The 15,235-nt window shown below is 32.2% G+C and overlaps 1 protein-coding gene across 1 annotated transcript; it reads left to right on the forward strand.

Moving 5' to 3' along the window:
* The first annotated feature begins 10,293 nt into the window (after positions 1-10,293).
* On the forward strand, positions 10,294-14,781 carry LOC147810785 (uncharacterized). Its single transcript, XM_087162084.1, has 2 exons — positions 10,294-10,787; positions 14,256-14,781. The coding sequence occupies exons 1-2, from the start codon at positions 10,294-10,296 to the stop codon at positions 14,779-14,781; spliced, it is 1,020 nt and encodes a 339-aa protein (XP_087018210.1).
* Positions 14,782-15,235: the final 454 nt, after the last annotated feature.

Here is a 15,235-nt window from a genome sequence, read left to right on the forward strand (position 1 = left end):
GCTGAGTTTTGTTGGGCTTCACATTTAGAGCAGACTGCAGAAGTCTTTTTTCCTTTAAAGTACGAGAGACTATTCGTATGTCCACTTGCCATTCTGGAAATAGCTGTTTGAGATGCTCTATCACCTGTATGAACAAGTGAAGAGCCCGGTTCCTTGGCTGCATACCAATGATGAGAGGGGGGGATCCTCCACTTTTTTGATAGATGGCTTTTGATTTTGGACTCATACTCTTAAAAAGGTAAGGGCTGAGGACGAATATGTTAAATGACTACAGCCCTCCTTGGCCAAGCGATCCGCTTGCTCATTTCCAAAGATGTCAACGTGGGATGTTATCCACTGAAGATGTACGTCGTGGTGCTTTGAAATAAGTTGAAGTTTAAGAAGGATGGAGGTGCTTGTTTTGTCTCCAACTTTAGTCCAATTGTGTAGGTGTTGAAGGGAGCTGTGACTGTCCGACAGGATCCAAAGATCTCCAAAGTCACTCTTGTTAATTATAGCATCGATGCCCTGTTTAATTGCGATTAATTCACTTCGAAAGATTGAAGCGAAATCAGGATTTCGGCGTCATATAGAAATAGCAACCGGTCATATAGTATTTTTTCAAGCATATATGTAAATATGGATCACTAACATGGTTGTCATCTTAAGTTTTTTCGAATACAACGTATATTTTTGCTTATAATTGATATTTTAATTCAATTTTACTACCACTGGGAAAAATCATAATGGAAGGGATCAAAAGTTGGCAGGTATGCATTAAGGTATTTCTTTGAGAATACATACAATGAATACATTTTATATCATCCATGTTGATTAAATATACTAAAACATTTTTACATTGAATTTCCCTTAAAAATGACTAAAATGGCGGGGAGCAGCATACTAAACCTTACACGTAAAATTTTCCATCAGCTGGTTCATATGTGTCGTACCTCTTGACCGTCACTTTATTTCTTATGCGCATGCGCTGACTCTTAGTACAATTATGATGGTCTGCTAAATCTGAGCATTGCTCAGCTTTCAAGTTGCTTTTCCGGTATAGCGTACCACACTGAGCAATCACCACGTTAGATACGTATTCGAAGAGCTTGATTTCTCTTTTCTACATTCTTTGATGTATCCATGGGTAAGAAAAAATGTCTGCAGCGTCTGCACAAGCTGGCTCCAATGAACCTCTAATTCAAAATTAAATATAATTCATAGTCACCACGTTTTCTGTTATGGTTGCTATTTCTAGTTAATTTTCATCTAACTTGATGTAGAAATGTCTAATTTTAAAAAAAAGAGTTGATAAAAATTGTACTTTCATTTCGGGTCTCACTTTTGCCAGCCACTATGAGCCGGTCTACCTATTGAAAATGCTAAAATTTTAAATATTCTTAGCTACCACATTTTAATTATGGTTGCTATTTTTTTTAATTAGATGCGTTGCTGCTTACCCAGTTGGTTTGAATTAAGATGCATAAATCATATATAATTTTTATTTAAAAATGTACTGGTAGTTTATCTTAATCCTTTTGTGTATTTAAGTTGTTTAATTTTAAAATAGTCTCTCTATGTCCCAATACATTTTCAGAGATGCCTACTGCTCCGGACACGCGAAAATAATTAGAAAAACGGTAAATAACTACAAAGTAAATTTTGCAAATGTTAGACTATTTTGCTTGCAAGGTTTAGTATTACATAAGTTCTATAAAGTAGTGAATTATCTAAGCCTACTAATTATTTAGAAATAGTGGTGGATAAAAATCTACTAAATTGAATTTATTAAACCAATAATCACAATTGATAAACTACCACTTTAAAACATATATTTGCTGTCCGGAGCAAGTTGGCATCTCTGCATTTAGTCTAAAATTTTTTCACAAATGAGTTGCTGTTCTATTTAACGCCAAATGAGTTGTCCAATTACTATGGACTCTCCTTTGCTTCAGAAAATATTTTCTCCAGTGGTTAATGTACTAATTTATTTTTCAATAAATTAGAATTAAAAGAATTTTTCAACCATTAAACACAAGCGATTTTAACAGATATATATGTTACCGTGAATGACCCAAATCAAGAGAATGTCGACTTTCACCGGTGAATGTCAACAATCACATAGTCGCTTTTTTAAATGTCCCAAATGATTGTTATATCCGATATGATATTAATTTATTCGTTGATACTATTATGTTTTAATATATACCAGATCAATGCATATCGGGCGGTGGCACTTGACCTTTGAAAAGTATTTAAGCATACCGGGCAAATGTGTACAAGGCAGTGTCACTGAACCTTAAGAAACATTGCAGTTTTAAACTATTAATAAACAGTGTTGTACCATTAATTAAGATATTAAAGATAAACATACAATGAATGCATTTTGTATCATTCATGTTGATTAAATCTGCTGACACATTTTTACATAGAGTTTCCTTTAAAAGTGACCAAAATATCTGGTGGCAGTATACTAAACCATACGCGTTGAATTGTATAACAGCTGGTTCACATGAGTCGTACCTCTTGACCGTCACTTTATTTCTTATGCGCATGAGCTGATTATTTGTACATATGATGCTTTGTCAAATATTGTTGACATTTGATAGCATAGCACTTCTAAATCTCTGAAAAATAAAATCATAAAATCATCGATATTAATAATCAGAACAAAACTAATGTAATAAAACAATTTGAAACAATGCGAGTAGTTACTTCTTTTAATTTCTGAAATAATAACCAGTCTTATATGAAGATAAAAATTTGATTCTGATTTGTTCCTTTAAATCATTATACGGAGACCCCAACTACTATGAATTCTACTTTGTTTCAGAAAATATTTTCTCCAATATTTCCAAAGTTAATGTACTCATTTATTTTTTAATAAATTAGAATTAAAAGATTTTATTCCGCCATTAAACGCAAGCGATTTTACCAGATATATATGTTTCCGTGAATGCCCTAAATCAAGAGAATGTCGACTTTCACCGGTGAATGTCAACAATCACATACTTGCTTTGGTAAATGTCTGAAATGTTTGTTATATCCGATATGATATTAATTTATTCGTTGATATTATTATGTTTTAATATATACCAGATCAATGTATATCGGACAGTGGCACTTGACCTCAAAAAACATTTATGTGAGGCATACCTGGCAAATGTTTACCAGGCAATGGAACTGAGCCTTAAAATGCTTCCTTGTTGGGTATACCGGGCAAATGTGGACCGGGCAGGGGCACTGAACCTTTAAAAAACATTGCATTTTTACACTATTAATTAACTATGTTGTACCATTAAGATATTTCTTTGAGAATACATACAAGGAATAGATTTCATATCATCCATGTTGATTAAATACGCTAACACATTTTTACATTGAGTTTACCTTTAAAAATTACTAAAATGGCGGGGAGCGGCATACTAAACCATACACGTAGAATTTTCCATCAGCTGATTCATATGTGTCGTACCTGTTGACCGTCATTTTATTTCTTTTGCTCTGAATCTTAGTACAATTATGATGGTCAGCTAAATCTGAGCATTGCTCAACTTTCAAGTTGCTTTTCTGGAATAGCGTACCACACTGAGCAATCCCCACGTTAGATACGCATTCGAAGAGCTTGATTTCTCTTTTCTACATTCTTTGATGTATCCATGGGTAAGAAAAAATGTTTGCAGCGTTTGTACAAGCTGGCTCTAATAAACCTCTTATTCAAAATTCGAAATTAAATATAATTCATAGTCACCACGTTTTCTGTTATAGTTGCTATTTCTATTTAATTTTCATAATCAGAACTAACTTGATGTAGAAATGTCTAATTTTAAAAAAAAGAGTTGTTAAAAATTGTACTTTCATTTCGGATCTCACTTTTGCCTGCCACTATGAGCCGGTCTACCAATTGAAAATGCTAAATTTTTTATCATTCTTAGCTACCACATTTTATTTATGGTTGCCAATTTATTTAATTAAATGCTACAAAGCTTGTCAAGCACTTTTAAATTAGGATGCATATTTGATATATAATTTTTATTTAAAAATGCATTGGTAGTTTATCTTAACTCTTTTGTGTATTTAAGTTGTTTAATTTTAAAATAGTCACTCTGTCCCAATACATTTAGTCGAAAATTTTGCCCGAAATTAGTTGCTGCATTTCAAGTACGTGGAGTCATAAATAACGTCCGATGAAGTTATAGTAGATCGACACTAGTAATATTATACTACTAATGAATTTAGAATTCATTAGTTAGAGGATTGTTTTAAGATATAAAATTGACATAAGAAGCTGAGAATCCTGAATATTTTAAACTAATTTGGTACTTATTTGAACAAGGCAGGATGGAATGCTTGGTAATTAAAAGTTGTTAATTGACAGCATAGCACTTTTAAATATCTGAAAAAGTTAAATAAAATCATGGGTATCAATAATCAGTATAAAACTATTTTAGTCTAGCAACTAATTTGAAACAATGGGAGCAATTACTTCTTTTAATTTCTGAAATAATAACCCAGTTTTATATCAAGATAACTATTTGATTCTGATTTATTCCTTTAATTCATTCTACGGAGGCTCCAATTACTATGGATTCTCCTTTACTTCAGAAAATATTTTCTCCAGTGGTTAATGTACTAATTTATTTTTCAACAACTTAGAATTAAAAGAATTTTTCAACCATTAAACACAAGCGATAACAGATATATATATGTTACCGATATATTAACAGATATATATATGTTACCGTGAATGACCTCAATCAAGAGAATGTCGACTTTCACCGGTGAATGTCAACAATCACATAGTCGCTTTGGTAAATGTCCGAAATGTTTGTTATATCCGATATGATATTAATTCCTTCGTTGATATTATTATGTTTTAATATATACCAGATCAATGCATATCGGGCGGTGGCACTTGACCTTTAAAAAGTATTTATGCAGGGCATACCGGGCAAACGTGTACAAGGCAATATCACTGAACCATAAGAAACATTGCAGTTTTAAACTATTAATAAACAGTGTTGTACTATTCATTAAGATATTGAAGATTAACACACAATGAATACATTTTATATCATCCATGTTGATTGAATCTACTAACACATTTTTACATAGAGTTTCCCTTAAAAGTGGCTGAAATGGCGGGTGGCAACATACTAAACCATACACGTTTAATTGTCCATCAGCTAGTTTATGTGCGTCGCACCTCTTGACTGTCACTTTATTTCTTATGCGCATAAGCTGTTTATTTGTACATATGATGCTTTGCTAAATCTGAGTATATTGCTCATCGTGCAAGTTGCTTTTCTGGTATAGCGTTCCACGCAGTGCAACCACTAAGTTAGATACGTATTTGAAAAGTTTGACTTCTCTTTTCTGCATTCTTTGATGTATCCACGGGTAAGAAAAAATGTCTTCAGCGTCTGTACAAGCTCATACCTGCCAACTTTTATTCCCTTCCATTATCATTTTTCCCAGTGGTATTAAAATGGAATTAAGCAAACAAATACATTGTATTCGAGGAAACTTAAGTTGACAACCATGATAGTAACTCATATTAATATATGTGCTTAATTTTTATGAGAATAGTGGTGATCGAAATCATTTAAAAATTAAGTTTATAAAAGAAAAAATAGTATATAATTACTATCACATTAAATATGAAAATAAAATCTTCCTGAATATCCGGAAGAGTTGGCAGGTATGCAAGCTGGCTCCAATGAACCTCTTATTTAACCCTTTGACGGTTATGAACGAGTTCAGCTCGCAATCGAATCGTTCCTCATAATGCGCGCAAACGAGTTCCGCTCGGGAGCAAGATTTTGACCGTAATGGTTAGTAACGAGCACTACTTGCGTAGTGAAATTTTTCCCCAATGCGCGCTGACGAGCTGAGCTCGTTCGCCATTATTATTCCGCACTGACTATGTTAAAAACGAAAAGTACGTAAAAACTGTTATTTATGTACTACGAATACTTTAAGAAATTTTTAAAACGCGAGAGGCGATCCATCTACCTCATCCAGAGATGCCAACTTGCTCCGCTTTGTAAAATAGTACTTCCTAGCGATAGCGAAAGTCAAGTTACTTTCAGTTTAGTATCTTTCCTTTTAAGTAATTTTTTCACCACTAAATATCAATAACTATAAGTAACATATGAAATGCAACGTCGAAGTAACAATCTACTGGTTAAAAAGTAGACGTAATTGTCCATCTCCAACGAAATTTACTACATAATTTGCTACCACTTTATTATAACAATTCCAGAAGACGGAGCTGTTGGCATCGCCAGAGAAGGGTGGTGACATTTTCGGACGAACGGAGGTGGAAAACAGATGTCACTTTCGACTACTGTTTGCGCGTAATACTGCGCGAATTAATGAAACGAAACCTACCCTGACCGTCAAAGGGTTAAAATTCGAAATTAAATTTAATTCATATCCACCACGTTTTCTGTTATGGGTGCTATTTCTATTCAATTTTCATTAATCCGAACTATCTTGATGCAAATATCTAATTTATAAAAAAAGTGTTGTTAAAAAGTGGTACTTTTTACCCTTTAATGGGCCATTTATTACTAGTAAAAGTAAATTAAAGTATTTTTTGAATCGAAATTGTTTTAAGAACAGTAATTGATACTAGAAAAAAAAACTCATTTAGTTTATAAAAATGCCATTTTTTGGTGGTAAATATATTTAACATGACCTATTAGGAACTTATTGGCTTTTATTTTTCTTTATTTATAAAATGAATTTTATAAATGCTACCAACTTCAAAAGGAATTATGTATTTTATAACTTTTATACGCTTCCTTAAACTACCAAATGGTTACCAATTTTATTCTAACGCTCTTCAAGAACGCTTTTTTTCTTTCTTTATTTAATACAAATTGGGTACCTAGGCCGCGCACTGAATAAATTATGCAGTGAATAAAACATTTTGTTTTTGTGACATTGTGGTAACACTTGCAAGAATATAAACATGATTTGAAGTATATACTGACTTGAACGGTGATTTACATAAATTGCCATGAAAATATGTAAACAACCATGATTTGATGAATATGCATACAATCTTAATTTAAATTTTACATTATTTGCGATAGAAATATGAAGACGAGCATTAAAATTGATGAACGCATATGTACACAATATATTGATTCAAAAATTGAAAATAGCCATAATTTGATGAATATACATGAAATACAATCTTAATTTATAATATTACATTATTTGCGATAGAAATATGAAAATGCATTAAAGATTGATGAAAGCATATGTACACAAAAGAACATTTCTGTGGTAGCCATAAAAAAATAAAGACGTTTGCTTGAGAAATAATAAAACAATGAAAAATTCAATATGACAAATTGACGTTTTTACATAACATTAGTAATATTGATTATAGACTTAAATTTAAATCTTCAAGAACGCTGAAATTATTAACAATTGGAAACCTAAATTAAAAGTGATAAAAAGTGGTGGTAAGTATACATACCACGGCTTTCGAAAGGGTTAACTTTTATCCTTTAACCAGCACCTATGAGCCTAACCACTTATTCAAAATGCTAAAATTTGAATTATTCTTAGATAACACATTTTAATTGTGGTAGCTATTTTCACTAACTGAAAGATAAATATAAAATATACACAAATCATCCCTCAAAATCTATAATTCATATAAATTTTTAATTTAAAAATGTACTGTTATTTTGTGTTCACCTTTTTGTGAATTAAAGTTTATTCAATTTTAAAATAAGACTCTCTCTGTTAAAGTTGAGTCGATACATTTAGTCTAAATTTTTTTCCCGGAGACTCCGACTACTATGGATTCTACTTTGTTTCAGAAAATATTTTCTCCAATAGTTCCAAAGTTAATGTACTCTATTATTTTTTAATAAATTGGAATTAAAAGATTTTATTCCGCCATTAAATGCAAGCGATTTTACCAGATATATATGTTTCCGTGAATGCCCTAAATCAAGAGAATGTCGACTTTCACTGGTGAATGTCAACAATCACATAGTCGTTTTTTTAAATGTCCGAAATATTTGTTATATCCGATATGATATTAATTTATTCGTTGTTATTATATTTCAATATATACCGGTTAAATGCATATCGGACAGTGGCACTTGATCTCAAAAAACATTTATGTGAGGCATACCGGGCAAATGTATACCAGGCAATGGAACTGAATCTTAAAATGCATCCCTGTAGGGTATACCGGGCAAATGTGGACCAGGCAGTGGCACTGAACCTTATAAAAACATTGCATTTTTACACTATTAATTAACAGTGTTGTACCATTAAGATATGTCTTTGAGAATACATACAATGAATACATTTTATATCATCCATGTTGATTAAATATGCTAACACATTTTTACAGAGAGTTTACCCTTAAAAATGACTAAAATGGCGGGAAACAGCATACTAAACCATGCACGTAGAATTTTCCATCAGCTGGTTCATATGCGTCGTACCTCTTGACCGTCACTTTATTTCTGCTGAATCTTAGTACAATTATGATCAGTGGCGTAGTTTTGGGGGGGGGGGACAACCCCCCCCCGAAATTATTCGTAACTTGTTTAATCAAAATGGACAATTCTATAAAAATAAATACAATTTAATTTACAAGTGTTTTTTTAAATAAAGAAATAAAAATTAATAATAAAAATAAAAATTAATAATAAATATAAAAATAGTATCAATATTCTTCATCTATGCAAAAAACAATTGTTAGTTTCTTTTTCATTTTACACGTGACCACGCGAGTAATATTGCTGACGAGATCAATTTCAAGGCCGCTGTCTCAACCAATCTCCAGCGTTAGGGGGTAAAAATAAAAGAGATGGGGAAAAAGAATTTTAGTTTATGTTAGTGATTGATTCTTTCGATTATAATCATGGATCGTTGGCTAATTAAAAGGCCAAGAATTGAAACAAATAATGACAAAGATATTGACTCCGTTTCGATAAACGATTGTTTCACTAATATGGAATATTGTTCGAGTTCAGGAAATAACTCAAAAACAGCAGGTAAGCAATATTTTTTTGTCAAATTTTATTATTCCAGTTTAACTTTCTACTGATTTTTGCTAATAACGTATTTTCTTGAAAAGAGAATTTTCATTATTATAAATTTTAATTTCCTCAGCATAAAGAAAAGCAAAATAAAAATAATATTTTTTTTGTTGACTTTAAATTATTTTATTACACTTGATTCTGTTCTATTTGCTTGATTTAAAATTATTTCATATTGGACATGCCGAAAGATATAAAATAATTGAATAATCGTATATAATAAACATTTACATATTTGAAAGAATTATCTTTCAGAATATTTTTTTTTTACATTTCAATTATTCTTATAAATATGTATAGTTCTATTCTAGATTCCTTTAATTATACACTTAAATATCGAGTTGATACAAAATTATAATCATTTTTTTTACCCATCAAATATTTTTTCCAAATTATAAGCGTTACAAATCGTTTTTTTTTTTTCAAACGTATACATAAATAGTGCTTCTTTTCTTCCGTTTCTAACAGCTTTGCCCATTTCGTTTTTGAGGTGATTATTTACTTTGTTAGCAATTTTAAATGCGAATCGTATGAACGGCTTTTCTTATTCAATACTGAAAGTTTTTTTTATATTTTCAAGTTTCAAATTTGCTTTAATTTTTAAAACTTTCCTTTGTTTCACATTTTCATTAAAAACATAATTTTCATTGCAGTTTTAAATGAATCAGTTATCGAAAGTGGAAGTGATCCGATGTTAAAAGATATTTCGCGTTTAGAGCATAGTAAAAAATACACTGATGAAGAAAAATGGGAAATTTTAAAAAATCGTTGTATGCCAAATGAATCATTTAAGTTTCCTACTAGTGGAAAAAGAAAATTAAAATTTCAAAGAAAATGGCTGTTAGAATTCCCTTGGTTAGAATATTCAGGAAATTTGGACGGTGCATTTTGTCGATATTGTTTTTTCTTCTGTAGTGAAGAAGTAGGTAAGGGGAGCCATACAGTGCCAAATTCTCTTGTGAAAAAGCCTTTTAATAAATGGAAAAACGCTAAAGAGAAGTTTAATTATCATCAAAATTTAGACTATCACAAAAATGCATGCGTGTCTGGGCAACATTTTATAAGCATTAATGAAAATAAAATTCCTAACGTACATCTTCAACTTGACACTGCGAAACAAGTCACAATTAAGGAAAATAGAAAAGTGTTAACATCAATCATCAAAACTATAATTTTAATAGGCAAACAAGAATTAGCTTGCCGTAGTCATTGTGACTCCGGACCGATAACGATGAAAGCTCCATGCCACAATGATGGAAATTTTAGATCTCTACTGCGCTTTCGAATGGCAGCGGGGGATGAAAGTCTAAGGCAGCATTTTGCTCGAAAGGAAGCCGCTTCTAAAAGCCGCTACGTAAGTCCTCAAATCCAAAATGAGCTCATTGAAATTTGTGGAAGGACTATTTTAAAAGAGCTTGTTGTTAAGATCAACAAGTCTGAATGCTTCAGCATATTAGCTGATGAAACTCCAGACGTTAGCGGGGTTGAACAATTATCACTTTGTGCCCGATATTTAGAAAAAACCGAGCAAGGACTAGTTTTGAGAGAAGACTTTTTGACTTTTGTGCAAGTTGATGACGTCACTGGAAGAGGATTATCAAATAAATTAACCAATACTTGCAAAGAATTAAATTTAAATTTGAAGTTTTTAAAAGGTCAAGGATATGATGGCGCGTCTTCAATGAGCGGAAAGTTGCAAGGGTGTGCAGCTCGTATTAAGGAGATGTATCCACAAGCTTTATACGTTCATTGTGCAAGCCATTCTCTTAACTTAGCCTTAAGCCAGCGTTTCTCAACCTTTCAATATTCGCGGCCCAGTTTTCAATCATAATTTTCATCGCGCCCCCCACTTACAGTAAAATGTATACAACAATAATGAATATTGAGTATTTTGAATTCTGTCCTTAAATTATTTTTAACTAACTGCCAAAACAAAAGTAAAATAAAAGCCAGCAGCAATTGAGATTGTTGAAACTGTGTTTGGAGTTAATTTTTCAAAACAATCACAGTTCATACCTCTTTCAAATGATACTGTTGCTTTTCGAATTGGTGATACAACTGAAAATGTAGTGACAGCTTTTCTCGATGGTGCGTGACAAAATGTTTTCAATACAGTTTGATGAAGCAACAGATATTAATAAAGATGCTCATTTAATTGCCTATGTTTGATTTTGTGATAATATGCCAGTAGCAGAACTACTTTTCTGAAAATCCATAGAACTCAAAACAACAGCGCTAGCATTATTTACTATTTTAAATGATGTTATGAATGAGGCAAACATAGAATGCAAAAATTGCATCGGAATATGCATCGATGCTGCTCGTTCAATAGCCAGAAGGTTCGAAAGTATACATGCACTTGTAAAACAAAAATCGCCTCAATGCGTCTGGACACATTGCATGATCCACAAAGAAGCTTTGGCTTCGAAAGAAATGCTGGTTTAAATATTGTGTTAATTACGATTGTAACCGTTGCAAATTATATAAAAATGAGAACCCTTAGATCGAGAATCCTTTCCGCTCTTTGCAACGACATGGGTTCAGTACATTCAGAGTTACTATTTAAATACGGGGCAAGATGTTTATCACGTGAGAAATTTTTGCAACGTGTTTATGAATTAAGAGAAGAAATCGCCATTTTCCTAGAAGAAGATGACAGAACGGAAACCGAGAATTTTCACTATTGTTTATTTTTGATGAAATTGAGCTACTTGATTGTCATATTCGAGAAATTAAATAACTCGAATCTTCAACTCCAAGGAGCAAATACACATATGTTGGATACGAGTGATAAAGTCAGTGCTTTTTGTAGAAAATTTTAATTGTGGGGCAGAAATTTAAAGCAAAAAAATTTAACAATGTTTACAAATGTGGATAATTGTACTAAAACTTATAAGGCTGAAGAAGAACATGTAAAAGTTCTTTTTGTAACCATTGAAAATCATTTAGCCATGATGGCAAGGAATTTTAAAAAGTATTTTCCTGCTGACGACAAACTTATTGCAAGTTACGAGTGGGTTAGTAATCTCTTTCATAAGACTCCTGAAGGAGTCTCAATTCATGAGGAAGAAAAATTCTTAGACTTCACGACAAGTGGCAAAACCAAAATACAATTTAGTAATAAATCACTATTTGAATTTTGGGCTGGGGGATGATTTTTCTGCACTAAAGACAAGGGCAATTCGCGTTCTATTAACATTTTCAACACCCTACCTTTGTGAAACTGGATTTTCTGCTGTGACTTCTTTGAAGACAAAATACAGATCACGGCTAAATATAGAAACAGAACTGAGAGTGACTATTTCTAATATTAAGTCTCACCTCAAAAAACTTTGCTCTGCAAGACAGGCCCAAGGAAGTCATTAAAAATTACTAATTTTTTTAAAAAATTTAGTATGTTTTGATTATGTAAGGTGGGTAAGCCAAAGGTGGCCAGTGTTCCTAACGTAGCCCACCCCCCAAAGTAAAATTAAATTTATTTTGAACCATAAGATGTCCCTGCTGCATTGTAAATCTTGTATCTGAGGTGCACGAGGCTGAAATGTAAGATATTTCATTGAATGGCCTCCATTGTATGAAGTGATCTAAGTTTTTGCAGTTGTCGTTCTGATTTCCGGATGAGAAGATATTGTAATTTATATGTGTTTAAATTCTTAGAACTTTGAGTTAGGATATGTTTTCTGAAAATTTATTTCGTTTTCTTCAGCCACATTACTTTAATTCAAATTAATCAATCAGATTAATAGTTTTAAGTCGCCAAGGTGGCCCGACACCGGTGCCACCTTGGAGACACGTGGGCCACCTTCGGAAACAAACGGAAATCTATAAAGGAGTTAATTATAAATCATTACTTAGCATATTATTTCTCAAAAAGGAATGATTGAATTGAATGCCAATTGATTTATTTCATTTTAAGAATTGATTTATTTCATTTTAAGAAGTATTTTTTGAATTTTTATAATATTTTGATGTTCTCTGCACTTTAGTAGAGTTTGCGATATTTTGTTTCAAGTTTTTTGTATTGTTTGCATTTTAAAGTAATTTTTCAGATATTTTTTTATTTTTGTGGTCGATTTTGGTAAATTTGAGTATTTTTATACTAGTTATGGGTTAGGTTAGTTAACTCTAGTATGGTTATTTAACTCGTGTTAGTTAATCCTTTGAAAAAAATAACTCAGAAATTCTTGATTAATTCTAATGAGTTAACTCAAAAGAATCGCTAGTGACTTCACACGAGAACTATTAATGTAAAATCAATAAACAAATTATACACTCTAAAAACAAATATCTTTTTTATAGTCGGGAAACTTGTTCCAACCAGCAAGCCTTTTTAAAAAACGTTTGCCAGTCCAAATGCTTTTTCTGAAGATAATTTGAGTAAGTGAAAAAGTGATTTCTATATATGGCTCACCTTTGGAACCTGAGGGAAGCCTTACGCGCAGAAGCTACAATTTTGAAATTGTGCTATAAAACAAATGAAATTTTATTTTACAATTAAAAGTATACATGGTATACATTAGAGATAGGTGTAAGATGTTACAGAAAAAAAATCAGTCGCACAGACTTAATCAGAAAATTAGGAAAAATCCTCAAAGCAAAGCCACCCTTGGCTCCCACCTTTAAGTTTTCATTTAATAAGTTGTTTCACTTCAGTAAGTTATTAAATATGTCGAAATGTATTTTGTTTTCTATGTGTATGTGCGATTTCCCTTCATCCAGTTAATCAGTTTTTTTAAATAATATTTTCTCTTAAATATTCTCGCGCCACCCCTCTAGTATGCTCGCGCCCCCCTAGGGGGGCGCGCCCCACAGGTTGAGAATCGCTGCCTTAAGCGATACATGTGCTAATTCCTATTTGAGGAATGCCGTAGGCGTTATAAAAGAAGTGATTTACTTTTTCAGGCATTCATGCAAAAAAGAAGCCATTTTACGAAATGAAATTAATGAAATAAATAATTAGGTTAAAAAGCAACGTTTAACGAAATTGTGTGAGACGAGGTGGACAGAAAGACTTGATGCAGTTATTACGTTCAAAGAACTTTTTATTCCAATATTTTACTCTCTGGAAAAAATTCAGGAATCAGGAGACAACGAGTCTTCAAAGAAAGCGTACATTTTGTTACAGTCTTTAAAAGGTGGGAATTTTATTATTTCTTTGATAGTGATCCATGAGCTTTTTTCCTTTACTCACAGGCTATCAACGTACTTACAAGGAGTAAAGGTTGATTTAGTATCCGCTGTGGATATGGCAGATGATTTAATAAACCTGTTTAAGAGTGCACGTGAAAACGCCGAATCAAAATTTAAATCTTTATTTGAAAATGCGACTGAATTTGCTGACGAAGTTGGAGAAGAGCTCAAAATTCCCCGCCTTTCAGCAAAACAGAGGAATAGAGGAAATTATCCTGCATGTTCTCCCGAAGATTATTACAGGAAATTGATATTTATTCCTGCTTTAGACCACATTATTTGCCAATTAAATATAAGATTTGCTGCCCATCGAAAAGTACTCACAAGTATTCAAAACATTTTACCCGTTTCAGTAGTAAAATTGAGTGAAAAACAAATTGAAGGGTGTTTGGAAGAAATTTTAACGACATGGCCGGACATATCAGACGTTGCAGCTGCTAATATTATTGTTAAGGAAGTTTTACTGTGGAAGCAACGTTGTACTCAACCTTCAGACGCAGACGCAACCTTCAGACGCATGAAACTCTAATTCAAAACTCGAAATTAAATATAATTCATAGTCACCACGTTTTCTGTTATGGTTGCTATATCTATTTAATTTTCATCTAACTTGATGTAGAAATGTTTAATTTTAAAAAAAAGAGTTGTTAAAAATTTTACTTTTATTTCGGATCTCACTTTTGCCTGCCACTATGAGCCGGTCTACCTATTGAAAATGCTAAAATTTTAATTATGGTTGCTATTTTTTTTAATTAGATGCGTCGCTGCAGAACCAGTTGCTTTGATTGATTGATTGATTGACATGAGTGGAATCTCGGTGTTAAGCGCGAAGCGCTTCTAACCGATTCATCTATACTGTTTTGGCATTTAGTCCAGAGGTCATATACAGTTCAAAGTTCTAAGTTAGAATCAGATAATAAGTCCATGATGAGGTGAGGCATGAGTTGATTCAGTATTACATCAGTTGTATGGGGAATTCCCCT

Source organism: Parasteatoda tepidariorum, chromosome 4, assembly GCF_982258835.1.
Source record: "Parasteatoda tepidariorum strain Cologne lab strain chromosome 4, Ptep-v5.0, whole genome shotgun sequence".
In the NCBI taxonomy this organism is placed as follows: Eukaryota; Metazoa; Arthropoda; class Arachnida; order Araneae; family Theridiidae; genus Parasteatoda; species Parasteatoda tepidariorum.